The 16,459-nt window shown below is 41.4% G+C and overlaps 1 protein-coding gene across 3 annotated transcripts in view; it reads right to left on the bottom strand.

The window, feature by feature from the left end:
• cnksr3 (cnksr family member 3) overlaps positions 1-16,459 on the bottom strand; it is a 136,364-nt gene that overhangs the window by 41,704 nt on the left and 78,201 nt on the right. For all 3 annotated transcript variants that reach the window (XM_078229946.1, XM_078229945.1, XM_078229947.1), the window contains 3 exons: positions 15,817-15,904; positions 2,595-2,636; positions 1,077-1,196 (listed from right to left, as the gene is read on the bottom strand). In XM_078229946.1, the coding sequence (XP_078086072.1) occupies positions 1,077-1,196; positions 2,595-2,636; positions 15,817-15,904 (250 nt within the window). The remainder of the gene's footprint in view (positions 1-1,076; positions 1,197-2,594; positions 2,637-15,816; positions 15,905-16,459) is intronic.

The following is a 16,459-nucleotide window of genomic DNA, read 5'->3' as shown; positions in this document are numbered from 1 at the left end:
CCCAGATGCGTTGGGGAATCCCTCTCAGACGTTCCAAGGTAAGGGTTTACCCGGCAACTGTCCAATGTGCTAACATCCCCTGGAGAACTGCACTGGGAATTGTGATTGGAACCATCAATAAAGCAATTTAAAATCACTAACTTTTGATGGTTCTGCCAGCACTAATAGTTACTCTGCAAAGGTTAGAAGAAATAAAGGCAACTCTAACCCAACTACTGAAGATTCCCCAGCTTGTGACTCGACCTGGATGCACCACCCTCTATCCCAATCCTTACCAAGCTGAACCCCACTCCGACACTTGGACCTAACCGGAGCAAACCCCGCCCCCCCCCACCTCAACCCCCAAATGTCCAACCCTCCCATTACTCCCAAACCCAACCCGAGCCCTGGTCCTGACCCAGAATGTTATCCAATCCCCCCCCGAATATGCAACCCTCCAACCCTCCCAACATAAGTGGGTATGCTGATTGCCACTCTTAGTAAGTTATGGCCCGAAATTCATTTTTATTTAAATAAGCAGCTCCCACTTAAGTACTGATGCAGAAAGCAAACTATTTGGAGTGTCTATTTGGTGGAGCCAAGATTTGGGAGGGGAGTGTCTTAATGGAGGCCACTTCTGAGGTTTGGCAAAGGCAGATGTTGCATTGCAGTTTGGTAGCGTGTAGGAGCCTTGGAAAATGGGCACAGTTTAAATGAAACACACAACTGAAGCATGGGATGAGGTAAGTAAAGTGGGGCATGAACTCCTTAAAAAGTTAGAGGCTTGAGCAAGTTAAGGCAACTATAGTAGCATGCTACAAATGGAATTCCTTAGGAATTCTCTCCACGCCTCAAGACCCAACATTGAAAAGCATTGCTCTTGCTTTGAGACCAGATAGAAGGATTATAGCAGCTAATAACTCAACTTTTTTTCTGCAATGCAACTGAACAGATATTTTGCGGAATGTGATTAAGATTTTATGGAACATGAAATATAAATTGCTGAAACATAAACAACCAATTAGAAAGGAATAAAATGCCACAGTCATGACATGGATGACAAGTAAGAAAAATTTAAAGGAAAACTAACATCTTACCAATCCTTCACCTGGCTTGATGTTTATTAGCTGAACCTCTTCTAGACAAGCACTCTGGCTTAACAAAGGATCAGAAGCAGACCTAATCGTCTGGTCACAGATACCATTAAGAACTTTACACTGGGGAGGGGGAAAAAAAGATACAAATTAAACAATGAGGCATAAAGTAAACACTACAGGAACGGGCATCATTTATATATCTTTACTGAAAAATCCTCCAACGACACTTCAGATCACGATAGATTTTTTAATAGACCTTCACGTGTCATATTTGCATTAAACTTTTCACCAAAATATAAATGCATGCATTATTTTTTATGAATTTCTAACTTCTACTTATTTGCAGATCCAATAGATTAAAAAACACTTTTTTTTAAATTAATGAACAAGAAGTGCAAGACCAAAGCAGTTAAATCAAATCTCAACTGTTGCAATTGGCGGAATGATCTGGGTCACTGCAGCCAAGTTGCCATACTCTCGGCCTTATGCTACAAAAAGATCTCCAAGCTGCTAAAGTTTTAACTCCGCTTTAAATGGTTAATAAGTAAAGCAAGTAGACAAATTTGATTGTGGTATAAGTGCAGATTTTACATTTAAAACTACTTTACTTTTAAAAAGTACTTTTCTGTGAGAAGTGCTCAGACTGTCAGAGTTGAAAAAAGGTACGAATTTATAGTTTAGTATCCAATTATATATTACATAATGCCCATTATTAAAAGGAACAGCTCCAGATAATCCTTCATTATGTAATTTCATTGACTGACTAAACCATTGGTACTTCGAAATGCTAGTTCATGGGAATGTGAATTACACAAGTATAAAAACAACATCAGAACATACTTAAAATCTCCTTAAATCCTCAGAGTCAGATTCAGTTTTAGAGCATTGGCTCAAAGAAACAAGAACAAGAGTGAGATTTTCTCATGCTTCATTTTAGCTCAGATAAGGTTCTGTCCATTGGTATTGTGGATGAATAGACTTTTCAGTGAAGTGTCACACTAAATCGTGAAAGTCACAAGATTGATACGCCAATCCATTCTATATGGAGCTGTGTTAGAAATGTAATGGACCTCAATGAATCTGAGCTAGAGACGAGGAAAAATAAACTTGAGTTATCTTACCAAATTTTAGTGTGTGGACAATGTACATGTGTGGACAATTGCCACTCAATTGGAATACCTCCGCCCCCAGCCGTCAAAGTTGAAGACCTGCCCACACATATTTAAAATTCTGAAAAAGCCACACAAGTTATTTTTGTATGTTTTAAATTCTAAACTGGTAATTTATATATTTTTTATATTAGGCAACATTAGTTTTAAGTTATGGAAGGGTGAGGGTGGAGAGGAGAAAAGGAGAGATATAATTGGAGGTTAGCATGTTTATACTTCCCCTACCAATAATCAGAGCAGATGTTGAGATGCAACCACTTCCCCTTCTCTCTCTATTGCTTCAACATACAGGCTTGGGTTATGTGAGGATTTGACTTATCGAAAGTACGAAAGTAAAGTTAGCACTTACAACATTAATAACACCATCTTCCATTTCAAACACAGTGGAGTCCTGTCAATAAAGATCAAAGCAAAGCAAAATCAGTGAGAGAATTCTGAATTATAACAAGTCACATTTCAGACTGCCAATAATTGGAAACAGGAAATGTAACAATGACCAATTTCACCACAGGTATGAATGACACCATAACAGTGCTTTGCTGTAATCTAGAAATATAGGTATACATCTTTTTGGACTGATTTGCTTATTCCATTATAGTTCTTAATATTTCTTTTTCCTTTTCCTTCAATGAATCGATATTGCTCTTCAGATATCTTTCATTCTCTCCCGCCCTCTACCCCATCCCAAACCTTCTCCTTTGTTCTTTCTCATCTTCCTCCCTTTCAACAGTAAACACATCACCTTTCTTCAGTTCTGAACAGTTTCTTCACAGATCCTGCCAGACTCCAGCAGTCTGTTTTTCCAGTCTAATTCTGCTTTGTACTCTCATCATGATGATTCTCAGAATTTGCTTTGTGACTCATGAGGTTTATTCTCTGAAGTTCACATTCTGTTGTACCTGGTCTTTTAGGCAGTTCTATCAACACTAACTTACAAAAGGTCTTCTGGAATTAAATCAGGGTTGCACAATTTGTGGGGGGGCGGGGGGGGGGGGAGAGAGAGAGAGAGAGGAGAGAGAGAGAGAGAAGATTTATGCAGCATTTGAAACAACAATGTCCAAGTTAAGACTGCTTCAGAACTTATGCTGGAACCATACAGCAGCCGCCAGACTAGACAGACAATGAATACATTGAATGGATAGCTATAAAAGGAGTGAGACAAGGTTACATTCTGTCTCCAGATCTTTAGAGAGGTTTAAGACATCTAGCAGAAATTTCAGCAGATGGACAGGATATAAATGATCTGAGATATATGGATGACATTAATTATGGGAGATAGAGGAAAATCTTCAAAGACTCAGTCACAATTTAACAGTAAAAGATATGGATTGTTGATAAACTCCAGCAGAACAATGTGCATTGTAATATCAAAGAAAACGATGACACCTCGGTGCAACATAACAATGGAATTGAAAGAATTAAGTCAAATTCGGTAGCCTGATGACATCTGATGCAAAAAGTGATCAAGGATATCAAGGAAGCACATAACACTTGCAAAGCAAACCTTCACCAAAAACACCAGACCTCTTTAGAAATAGGAGCACCTCTATGGAAAGCCGAATGAGATTTCTAAAATGCTACATCTAGTCAACATTTCTATGTGAAAGTTGGAATACAAGAAAGATAAAATATATGGTTTCAGAGGCATATGAGGATTAGTTGGATAACAAGGCTAATGAGGAGATTTTGAGGAAAGCAGGCACACAAGAACCCAGATCGCCAAGAGGTGACTACAACTCTTTGGGTATATATGAAACAGGGACAAACTGGAATATCCAGTACTGATTGATAATATTGAGAGTATCAGAGACAAGGTGGAGACAAGAAACATTGATTGCTTGAGAAACAGAACAGTTACAAGACTTGAGAACAATGCCAAGGTTTTGGCTGCTATCATGGACTGTGAAAGTTGGAGAGTCAAGATTGCCAATAGAAAACATGGCACCTGAAGACGACTATTAGTGCCCATCTCACACCGGAGCAGTTATTTTCCAATGAGACAAAAATGAAACAAACATTTAACAGATTCATGCTATCAGATGGATAGAAAGTTTGTACTTCTTTGTATACATCACTCAGTGCAAGTGACAGGGCTAAATCGTCATTTATTTGTTCATGGGATGTAGATTCACTGGCTGTGCCTGCATTTAATGCCCATCCCTAATTGCCCTTGAATAGAGTGGCTTGCTAGGCTATTGAGGGCAGTTAAGAGTCAACCACATTACTGTGGATCTGGAGGCATGTGTAGGTCAGATCCGGTAAGGACAACAGATGTCCTTCCCTAAAGGACATTAATGAACGAGATGGGTATTTATGACATCAGACAATGGTTTTATAGTCATCATTAGACTTTTAATTCCTGATTTTTATTGAATTCACATTTAACATCTGCCATCGTGGGATTTGAACACTGGTCTCTGGATTACTAATCCAGTGACTATACTACCACGCCATTGCCTCCCCATCTCGTCAAATCAGCCTGTGTTGATGTTTATCCTCCATACCAAGAGTATCATAATATAATGTTTTGACTTTATAACCTTTTCCTTCAATCATTTATTTAACGTGGAGAGTGATTTCCACCACAGTGGAGATATGATGACTGTAACAAACATGAAGATTGCATTGCAGTTAATAAGTCCATCATTTAAGAAACAAACTATTACCAGTGCTCAGAATTGTGGGAGAGGATTGATTTGGTAATTTTTTGGTAGGGAGGTGGTGGTGGTGCAGTTGTGGGACAAGGGAAAAATGAAAGTTATCCCCTTTGGAAGTTTTGCAACCTCTTCTGCCGCTAGCTAAATTCTTGTTCAAATTATTGGAAGCTACAAAATATACCATATCTATAAATAACACAGATCAGAAGGTACGTTTTATACCAGCATTACTCCAGATACATAGCAAAAAACCACTTAGTTCAAAGGCCAAATCTTGATTCATGGAGATTACTAGGCAACAGGTGGTTAAAAAGGTTGTGCCAATTGTGTCTAGAATCACTCATTTCATGCACTGTTCAGCCCTTGTGCTTCCATTTCTGGACAGGGGTCCAGACCTAAACAAACTAAACTAAACTGCCAGCTTAAATCATTCTGTCTGAAAGTGACTTCAATTCTTAGCACTAAGCAAATTAAAAATTTGCTAAAAACATCGAAATACACTAGTTTTCTTCATCTGTCAATTCTTTGAAAAACTGATTATACAATATAATGGGTTATGAGTTACCACTGCATTTTTGTTGCTAATACATGATATTTTATAATGGTTAGCGATCAATTAAAAAAAAACAGTAGTGGGGCAAACAGTTCAACTAAATTTATTGAAAAGACATGCACATGTATATTCAAGATGACTGGTACGGCATTTTGTGCCCAAGGAACCACATCCAAGGCCACCGTTCATGGCCTTCTTAATTTGGGACTTAAAGAATATTAAAAGCATACCAGCTCGGTGACTGAGTTATTTCTCTTTACGCATTGGTTCTGCTTGTTCCCCGCAATTGCTGGAAATAACACTGGATTCATGATTTATTGGATGCTTTTAATATCCACTTAACATGTACTTTAGAGGGAAAGCCACGAGTTAGAAACTTCTAACTGGACTGAACTGAAGGCGTTCCAATAAAAAAATTAATGGGATTAATTTCCAAAGACATAATTAATCCAATCAATGGCAACACTACTACAGGTGCTGGCCAATGAAAGGAATATCTATACGCTAATCCTTCACTTCTCTCTCACCCCCTCACTTGCAAATCATCGCTGTAGGAAGTACACATTAACAGGGGTGGCACGGTGGTTAGCATTGCTACCTCACAGCTCTAGGAACCTGTATTCAATTCCCAACTTGGGTCAGTGTCTGTGGAGTTTGCGTGTTCTCCCCATGTTTGCATGGGTTTCTTCTGAGTGCTCTGGCTTCCTCCCACAGTCCAAAGATGTGTGGGTTAGGCGCATTAGCCGTGCTAAATTGCCCCTTAGTGTCCCGGGATGCATAGGTTAGAGGGATTAGCGGGGTAAATATGTGGAGTTATGGGGATAGGGCCTGCGTGGGATTGTTGTCGGTGCAGATTCGATGGGCTGAATGGTCTCCTTCTGCACTGTAGGGATTCTATAACTCTATAATATTGTAAGAACAAATGAAAATAGCTACAGGCAACTTCACCTTCCAAACAGGAAACTCATCTATTAGCAAAAAGGTCTCATTAATCATCAAGGAGTTCAAGCTACCAGGGTGTATATCATTTAGGAATCAGGGGTCTTTTTATGGACCCTGTTTATTTACAGCACTTCAAACAGACTTCAGATCAGTTTCTCAGTTTAGTAACCCCTGTAGTTCTGTTGCTTACAGCTCAAGACAGCTAATAAATCAAGTAACACACTAAATTACCTTCTTCAAACAACTTCAAAGGGATTTTCAAGTCCACTTTTAGGGAAAGGGTCACCTCATTATTTCTGCTCAATGAAGTTTGTCTGATTATTACCAGTTCAACTACATCCACAGAAATCCTCATGCAAAACAGCTTGTGAACACAAGAGACAGTACTCTCATTATGTGGGGCATAAGTCTTCCTAAAAAGATCCCATGGATCAAATGTCAGTTGCTTCTGTGAACAGACCTATCTTTTAGTTGTACTGAGCTAAAATATCAATAACAACTGTGGCACACACCATTAACAAGCAACAGGATTCGTACGACTTAATTGCCATCTTTCAATTTGGTCTCCAGCTGCTTCAATGACCTTGCCTCCAACACAAGGTCAGAAGTGGGTCTGTCTGCTGATGGTGGCAGTGTTTGAGGAGTTAAAGCATTTTTCATCTCAAAATGGTGCTATCTGGTGCATTCTTTTTCCATAATTTTATTTAATATAAGACTTGAAGTAAAAGATACCCTCTTCCCACACATATTTTCCACATAGTTCAAGGATACATAGTCATAGAGGTTTACAGCATGGAAACAGGCCCTTCGGCCCAACTTGTCCATGCCGCCCTTTTGTTTAAAACCCCTAAGCTAATCCCAATTGCCCGTATTTGGCCCATATCCCTCTATACCCATCGTACCCATGTAACTATCTAAATGCTTTTTAAAAGATAAAATTGTATCCGCCTCTACTACTACCTCTGGCAGCTTGTTCCAGACACTCCCCACCCTCTGAAAAAATTGCCCCTCTAGACCCTTTTGTATCTCTCCCCTCTCACCTTAAACCTATGCCCTCTAGTTTTAGACTTCCCTGCCTTTGGGAAAAGATATTGACTATCTACCTTGTCTATGCCCCTCATTATTTTATAGACCTCTATAAGGTCACCCCTCAGCCTCCTACGCTCCAGAGAAAAAAGTCCCAGTCTATTCAGCCTCTCCTTATAACTCAATCCATCAAGTCCCGGCAGCATCCTAGTAAATCATTTCTGCACTCTTTCTAGTTTAATAATATCCTTTCTATGATAGGGTGACCAGAATTGCACACAGTATTCCAAGTGTGGCCTTACCAATGTCTTGTACAACTTCAACAAGACGTCCCAACTCCTGTATTCAATGTTCTGACCGATGAAACTAAGCATGCTGAATGCCTTCTTCACCACTCTGTCCACCTGTGACTCCACTTTCAAGGAGCTATGAACATGTACCCCTAGATCTCTTTGTTCTGTAACTCTCCCCAACGCCCAACCATTAACTGAGTAAGTCCTGCCCTGGTTCAATCTACCAAAATGCATCACCTCGCATTTATCTAAATTAAACTCCATCTGCCATTCGTCAGCCCACTGGCCCAATTGATCAAAATCCCGTTGCAATTGGAGATAACTTTCTTCACTGTCCACTGTGCCACCAATCTTAGTGTCATCTGCAAACTTACTAACCATGCCTCCTATATTCTCATCCAAATCATTAATATAAATGACAAATAACAGTGGACCCAGCACGGATCCCCAAGGCACTTCGCTGGTCACAGGCCTCCAGTTTGAAAAACAATTCTCTACCACCACCCTCTGGCTTCTGTCAACAAGCCAATTTTGTATCCATTTAGATAGCTCACCCTGGATCCCGTGAGATTTAACCTTATGTAACAACCTATCATGCGGTACCTTGTCAAAGGCCTTGCTAAAGTCCATGTAGACAACATCAACTGCACTGCCCTCATCTACCTTCTTGGTTACCCCTTCGAAAAACTGAATTAAATTTGTGAGACATGATTTTCCACTCACAAAGCTATGCTGACTGTCCCTAATCAGTCCTTGCGTCTCTAAATGCCTGTAGATCCTGTCTCTCAAAATATCTTCCAACAATTTACCCACCACAGATGTGAGGCTAACTGGCCTGTAGTTCCCAGGTTTTTCCCTGCAGCCCTTTTTAAACAAAGGCACAACATTTGCCACTCTCCAATCTTCAGGCACCCCACCCGTGACTATCAATGATTCAAACATCTTGGCTCGGGGACCCGCAATTTCCTCCCTAGCCTCCCACAACGTCCTGGGATATACCTCATCAGGTCCTGCAGATTTATCTACCTTGATGCACTTTAAGACTTCCAGCACCTCCTTCTCTGTAATATGTACACTCAAGACATCAATATTAAATTCCCCAAGTTCCCCAACATCCATGCTTTTCTCTACAGATATGGAAATAATTTTGATTTATTTATGCAACCTAGATTCAGACATCGACATTCACTTTAATTTCACCCGTGAATTGAACTTGGGACATTGTAAATCTAATTTGGATACTTTTTTTGGATACACATAATTTGTCCATTTGGCCCCTCAATTCTGCTCTGTTATTCACCATGATGATGGCTGATCCTCTACCTCAATGCCATACACCTGCTCTCTCCTCATACCCCTTGATGTTTTTAGAGTCGAGAAATCTATTTCCTTGTTAAATATATTCAGTGACTTTGTCTCCACAGCCTTCTGTGGTAGAGAATTCTGCAGGTCCATAACCCTCCAAGTGAAGAAATGTTTCCTCATCTCAGTCCTAAATGACATACTCCATACCGGAGATTGTGTTGAATCCATGCCACTGCTGATCCCAATAAAAATTGATGTAAAAGTGAAATCTTGGAGCAATCATTGCTTTATGTGAACTTTTAGATTGTTAAAATTATACATTTGACTGTTTAAGTCTGGAAATGTCTCATCAGGGTGAATTGCCTCATTGATTTACTTGATGCTGCAGCTTTTGGCAGAACATGATTAGATCATGGAAAGTTTATGAATTCGCTACATGATATTCAGAAATTATATTTTACTTGCAGTCCAGCCTTTGAGATCAATGCTACACCTATTCCTGCAACCATCCCATCTTTGTCCCTTCAATGAGAGCACATCAACATCAAATGCACAAGGCAGAGCTTGTCCCAAACGATGGACTGCGACCCATGGGATGACGGTTGCAACATACGAAACCATAATGGCAGCCATGAAGAGAGGACACCAACTTGGACCAACTGGTTCTGAGGTCCCATGATGCACTTTTCCCTGCCTCGCATCCTCAATGGGAATCCTGATTGGAGGGAGGACATAACGTAATTGGACGGTTGTGCCAGGATGTAGCCTCTCTGCGTCCAAAACTTTCTAACTCCTCACTGGCATAGTAGTCAGAGCTTCTAATCTGCAGCTGAACAGTTTGAGAGCAATATGATACAAGCAAGTCCCAGTTTTGAGTTGCTTCATTCAGCACTGTTTCACTTTAGCATGTGGATAGAGGGTTAGTATAGGAACTAGCCTTTGGGCATTCGGTTTTCTCTCCTTTCAGCAACATTTTGCGCTGGGACGTACAGGACCCAATCCATGTCATTTTGGAGCTGCCTCTCCAGCTCCCAAAGACTCTCTCCTGTTCTTCACTTCCCTGCTTGACCATCCTATTGCACATCGTGACACAGTGCTGAAGATGATAACGTTGCTGTTTTGTGGTCTTCTGACATGCAATGGTTAAGGTTATGTGGTTTTGTTTTATTTTGATACCGATACAGTATTGAAGGCTTTATATTCTGCTGCTGTGCTTTATTTTGACACTGTAAAAATACAATAATGATGGGTAGTTTCCAGCTGTTTTGTCTTATTTTGACATTGTCACCCTATCCCCTCCATTCAAACCGAATCCCCTACTCAACAACTCTGGGCTAACACCAAGTCTGTGGCAATAAAATGGAGTCACACTGGGAAATAGTTTGGGAAGCATTGGCTTAAGGCTTCTCAAATCCTTGCATGTTCTAAATATCTGATTCCATTACTCTATAGAGCGGTTTGTCCTGATCGACATTTTTAACCGTGGTTTAGGAATACAACATTGGTCATGCAGATCACCAACTGACAGTCTTTGAAACTGGAAATTTTCCATACACTCAACTGGAGAGTCAGAATGGGCTGGGAGTGAAGGCAAGCCAGTTATATAGAGATAAAAATCACCTTATCCATTCCCTGTCTCAGTCAAAATATATCCATAAGAAGCCAAAGCAAATAGTGTGTCGTCATCTACTTCCGCTGGGAGCCTGGGTCTCCTGCCTCTCCCTTGAATATTTTCCTTTATTTAACGCAAATTTTCAAATGAATATCAGAGGGCCCATAAGATCATCTCAAAACATTCCCAGGGATTTATTGCTCTGCTTACAGCAACGTCAACATTGCTTAATCCAAACGTCCCCACTTCTCATACTCCTTCACCAAATGCTTGTGTTGGGAACACAGTATGCTGCCCAAAAGAGACAATGGCAGTGCTAAGAGGGGACTGCCAGCAGTCTCCCATACTGCTGCCCTCGAAATGCAGGTCAAATGATATCCTGGGGAGAAGCAGGACAAAATAGTGGATAATCCAATAAAACATGGGACAATACCATAAAACATGGGACAATACCATAAAACATGGGATATTACCACTTGGCAATGGGCGTTAAGTGGTAGAATTGAATTCAATAATAAAAAAAATCTGGAATTATTTCTGGGTTCTGAGCTAACAACCAATCATGTACTAAGGAGAATGTAAGTTTGATGTCAGCAGGGAAGCAAGCAGGAGATTTGGTGGCATGTATTTTTTGCTAAATGAGATATATTCAGAACAGATCTAACAACTCAAGACTGGGTATCCATGAGGCACTGTGGGCCGTAAGCAGCAGAATTGTACTCATCCACAATGTGTAACCTCATGGCCCAGCATATTCCCCACTCTACCATCAAGCCAGGAGATCACCCTAGGTTCAATGAAGAATCCAGAAGGACATGCCAGGAGCAGCACCAAACGTGACTAAAAATGAGGTCAACCTGGTGAAGTTACAACACAGGACTGCTTGCTTGCCAAGCACTAGAAGCAACAAGTGATAGTCAGGGCTCAGCGATCCACAACCAACAGATCAGATCAAAGCTCTGCAGTCCTGCCATATCCAGTTGTGAATGGTGATGGACAATTAAACAACTCACTGGAGGAGGCGGTTCCACAAACATGCCCATCCTCAGTGATGGGGGAGCCCAGCAAATCATTGCAAAAAACCAAAACACTTGCAACAATATTCAACCAAAAGTGCCTAGTGTTTGATCCATCTTAACCTCCTCCTGCGGTCCCCAACATTACAGATGTCAGTCTTCAGCCAAACTGATTCACTCCACATAATAAAGAAATGGCTGAAAGCACTGGATGTTGCCAAGAATACGGGCTCTGCAATGTTCTGACAGTAGTAAAAAAGGATTTGTGATCCAGAACCAGTCGCATCTTGAGCCAAGATGCTCCAGTCCAGCAACATTGGCATCTTCCCAGCATTGTGGAAAATTGCCCATGTATGTCCTGTTCACAAAAGCAGGATGAGTCCAAACTGGCCAATTACTACCCCATCAGTCTACTCTCGATCATCAGTATAGCGATGGAAGGGGTCATCAACAGCACTATCAAGTGGCACTTACTCAGCAGCAACTGCTCAAAGGCTCAGTTAGGAATCTGCCAGGGCTCTTGGGCTCATTACAGTCTTCGTCCAAACATGAACAAAAGAGCTGAATTCCAGAGGTGGAGCGAGAGTGACTGTCCTGGACATCAAGGCGGCATTTGAGCAGGTATCAAGAAGCCCTAGGAAAACCCTTCACTGATTGGAGGGTGACAATGGTGGTTGGAGATCAATCATCTCAGCTCCAGGACACTGCTTCAGCTATGGACCTTTCCATCTTTAAATAAGTTTTTTGTGTCGGTCTTCACGGTGGAGGACACAAATAGTTTGCCAAATATTAACGATAGAGGGTTGGCAGCAGGAGAAATACTTAATACAATTAATGTTACCAGAGAGGCAGTGCTGGGTAGACTAATGGGACTGAAGGTGGATAAGTCCCCGGGTCCGGATGGAATGCATCCCAGGGTATTGAAAGAAATGTCAGAGGTAATAGTGGATGCGTTAGTGATTATTTATCAAAACTCGTTGCATTCTGGGGTAGTGCCGGTTGATTGGAAAACGGCTAATGTTACGCCGCTGTTTAAAAAAGGAAGGAGACAAAAGGCGGGTAACTATAGGCCGGTCAGCTTAACATCTGTAGTAGGGAAAATGCTGGAATCCATTATTAAAGAGGAGATAGCAGGGCATCTGGATAGAAATGGTTCGATCAATCAGACGCAGCATGGATTCATGAGGGGAAAGTCGTGCTTGACGAACATGTTGGATTTTTATGAAGATGTGACTAGGGCGGTTGATGGAGGAGAACCGGTGGATGCGGTGTTTTTGGATTTCCAAAAGGCGTTTGATAAGGTGCCCCATAAAAGGCTACTGAAGAAGATTAGGGCACACGGAGTTGGGGGTAGTGTGTTAAAGTGGATTGGGGACTGGCTATCCGACAGGAAGCAAAGAGTCGGAATAAATGGGTGTTTTTCCGGTTGGAGGAAGGTAACTAGTGGCGTGCCGCAGGGATCGGTACTCGGGCCGCAACTATTTACCATTTATATAGATGATCTGGAGGAGGGGACGGAGTGTAGGGTAACGAAGTTTGCAGACGACACAAAGATAAGTGGAAAAGTGAATCGTGTGGAGGACGGAGAAGATCTGCAGAGAGATTTGGACAGGCTGAGTGAGTGGGCGAGGATATGGCAAATGGAGTATAACGTTGAGAAATGCGAGGTTATACACTTTGGAGGAAATAATAACAAATGGGATTACTATCTCAATGGAAACAAATTAAAACATGCTACCGTGCAAAGGGACCTGGGGGTCCTTGTGCATGAGACGCAAAAGCCCAGTCTGCAGGTACAACAGGTGATCAAGAAGGCAAATGGGATGTTGGCCTATATTGCGAAGGGGATAGAATATAAAAGCAGGGATGTCTTGATGCACCTGTACAGGGCATTGGTGAGGCCGCAGCTGGAATACTGTGTGCAGTATTGGTCCCCTTATATGAGGAAGGATATATTGGCATTGGAGGGAGTGCAGAGAAGGTTCACCAGGTTGATACCGGAGATGAGGGGTTTGGATTATGAGAGGCTGAGGAGATTGGGTTTGTACTCGTTGGAGTTTAGAAGGATGAGGGGGGATCTTATGGAGACTTATAAGATAATGCGGGGGCTGGATAGGGTGGAGGCGGAGAGATTCTTTCCACTTAGTAAGGAAGTTAAAACTAGAGGACACAGCCTCAAAATAAAGGGGGGTCGGTTTAAGACAGAGTTGAGGAGGAACTTCTTCTCCCAGAGGGTGGTGAATCTCTGGAATTCTCTGCCCACTGAGGTGGTGGAGGCTACCTCGCTGAATATGTTTAAAGCGCGGATGGATGGATTCCTGATCGGTAAGGGAATTAAGGGTTATGGGGATCAGGCGGGTAAGTGGTACTGATCCACGTCAGATCAGCCATGATCTTATTGAATGGCGGGGCAGGCTCGAGGGGCTAGATGGCCTACTCCTGCTCCTATTTCTTATGTTCTTTCAGCACAAGGTCAGAAGTGGGGATGTTTGCCAATGCTTACATAATGTTCAGCACCAATGTGACCCCTCAGATACTGAAGCAGTCTGTGTCCATATACAGCAATATTCAAGCTTAAGTGGCAATATAATATTCATGCCACACAAATGCAGCAAATACCTTTTGGGGATCCATGCACACCATATCAACAGCATTGCCTTCACACATGATCTTTATTGACCTCACACACACCTTAGATTCAAAGACTTATGGAGTAACTCAAATTTCCCCATTCTCACCAATTTGTCACTACTGTCTGCCTACTCCAAGATGACATGCAAGCCATGATCCTCTACCATGGTGCCACCACAGACCCAGTCTCAGTGAAGACGGGATCAAACAAGGTCTGTCACTGCACAACCCCCTTCATTTTTTTTTTGTTACAATACTGTACCACAACTTCAACAAAATGACCCACTGGCACGGAGATAATCATCTAGAGAACAGATGAGAAAGACTGCTTCAGTCCAAAACCAAATTCATCCCAACAACAGTCTCAGCTTCAGTATGCAGGTGACATTATGTATGCACTCGCTCAGAAACTGAGCTCCAGGCCACTGTTGACTCCTTCTCCAAAGTATATGAGAAAACGGGCCTTTCACTAAACACCCGGAAACTAAGGTACTCTCTGAACCAGCTCCTATGGCACAACACCTTCCCACATCAGCAAAGATCAATGTAAAGATCCTGGAAAACACAAACCGTTTTCAGTTTCCTGGGAACTCCCTCTTGATTAATTCATCATCCCTTCCAATGTGCCGGTTCAGTCTTTGGTTGACTGAGGAGAAGAGTATTTAAGGACCAGGCTCTCAAACTCAAAACTAAGGTCGTGGTTTACGAGGCTGCAGGAGCCTCCATGCTTTGGGGACTTTTACAAATTACAACTGTGCTGACATGCAGGAATAGTTATAGGATGTGGACCTTGGAGGTTACAAAGCTTAATCTTACAGAGGAAGAGATTTACCTGCTGATTTACAAAAAAAGACAAATTCTTGGAAGGTTATGGTAATAACGCAGATAAGGAAACAAAGTTCCCTTCACTTTCAGCCACTTTGAAATCATGCAAAAAATTAGAAATTGATCTTGTAACATTAAGAATTGCTTGAAGAAAGCATCAAAATATTTTTTTTTAAATCACCAACATTCTTATTCATCAACCTTGGGCATAACATGTACAAGGTGATATAAGGATACTAAGACGCTACAATAGACGATGCTCAACGATGCATTCAAAAATCACATTCAACCACTGATGTATCAGGAACTAAATGCAATCTAGAAATAGTTAGTGACAGAAATGTCTATTTCCTGTTTCTTATAGTTTATTTATTAGTCACAAGACTTACATTAACGCTGCAATGAAGTTACTATGAAATTCCCCTAGTTGCCATACTCCGGCGCCTGTTTGGGTCAATGCACGTAACCAGCACGTCTTTCAGACTACGGGAGGAAACTGGAGCATCCAAAGGAAACCCACGCAGACACGGGGAAAACGTGCAAACTCCACACAGACAGTGACCCAAGCCGGGAATCTAATCCGGGTCCCTGGCGCTGTGAGACAGCAGTGCTAACCACTGTGCCACCATGTTACTTCCATTGCTCACCTGGAATATCACAGGCCCTCAGGAGAATTGAAATCAAAAACTATTAAAACATTGATAAACAGACCTGTTGCACAGTTGTTGTCAAATTCAAGCACAGCTGTATAATCTTGTTTTTCATCACTGAGTAATCACTGATCCCTGTAAATGGTGATCTGTAATAAAATAAATATTTCATAATAGTATGTATACAGATTTTAAACATGCAACTATTTGGAGCACACACACACACACACACACACAATTATAATTACTTGGCATGCACACACACTAGTCCAAATGAAAGAATCCAGTGCAGTATTTAACATGTCTAATAAATGAATCTATGTCCAATATTGTACATTCACTGAGTTTCTAAATAGTAGCACTATAAACCTTACAGGGCAAGTTCAGAAAATCCTTCACTCAATCCTTCATGATTCAATACGACCCAGCACATTGAAACTGGGTTTTCCATTTCTGGGGCAGAATTTGCCAACCCCGACTCAGCAGTCTCAGGCAAGTTCTGAGCAGTCACAATAACTCTAAATTGGAGTGTAGTTGATATAACAACTGAAAAATACACAGTAATGTGGTAGTTGCTCTTCTGAAACAAATGACCAATCAGCATGGAAGAAGCCTATTAAATTTCACCTAGAAGAGCTCAACATGTGCAATATCAACAATGAAAGCATGCAATTTATTTGCTTTAGTTCATCATACAGGAACAC

Source organism: Mustelus asterias, chromosome 15 (assembly GCF_964213995.1).
Source record: "Mustelus asterias chromosome 15, sMusAst1.hap1.1, whole genome shotgun sequence".
Classification (NCBI taxonomy): Eukaryota; Metazoa; Chordata; class Chondrichthyes; order Carcharhiniformes; family Triakidae; genus Mustelus; species Mustelus asterias.
The sequence above is the reverse complement of the archived record's forward strand: the minus strand, read 5'-3'. Positions and strand labels throughout refer to the sequence as shown.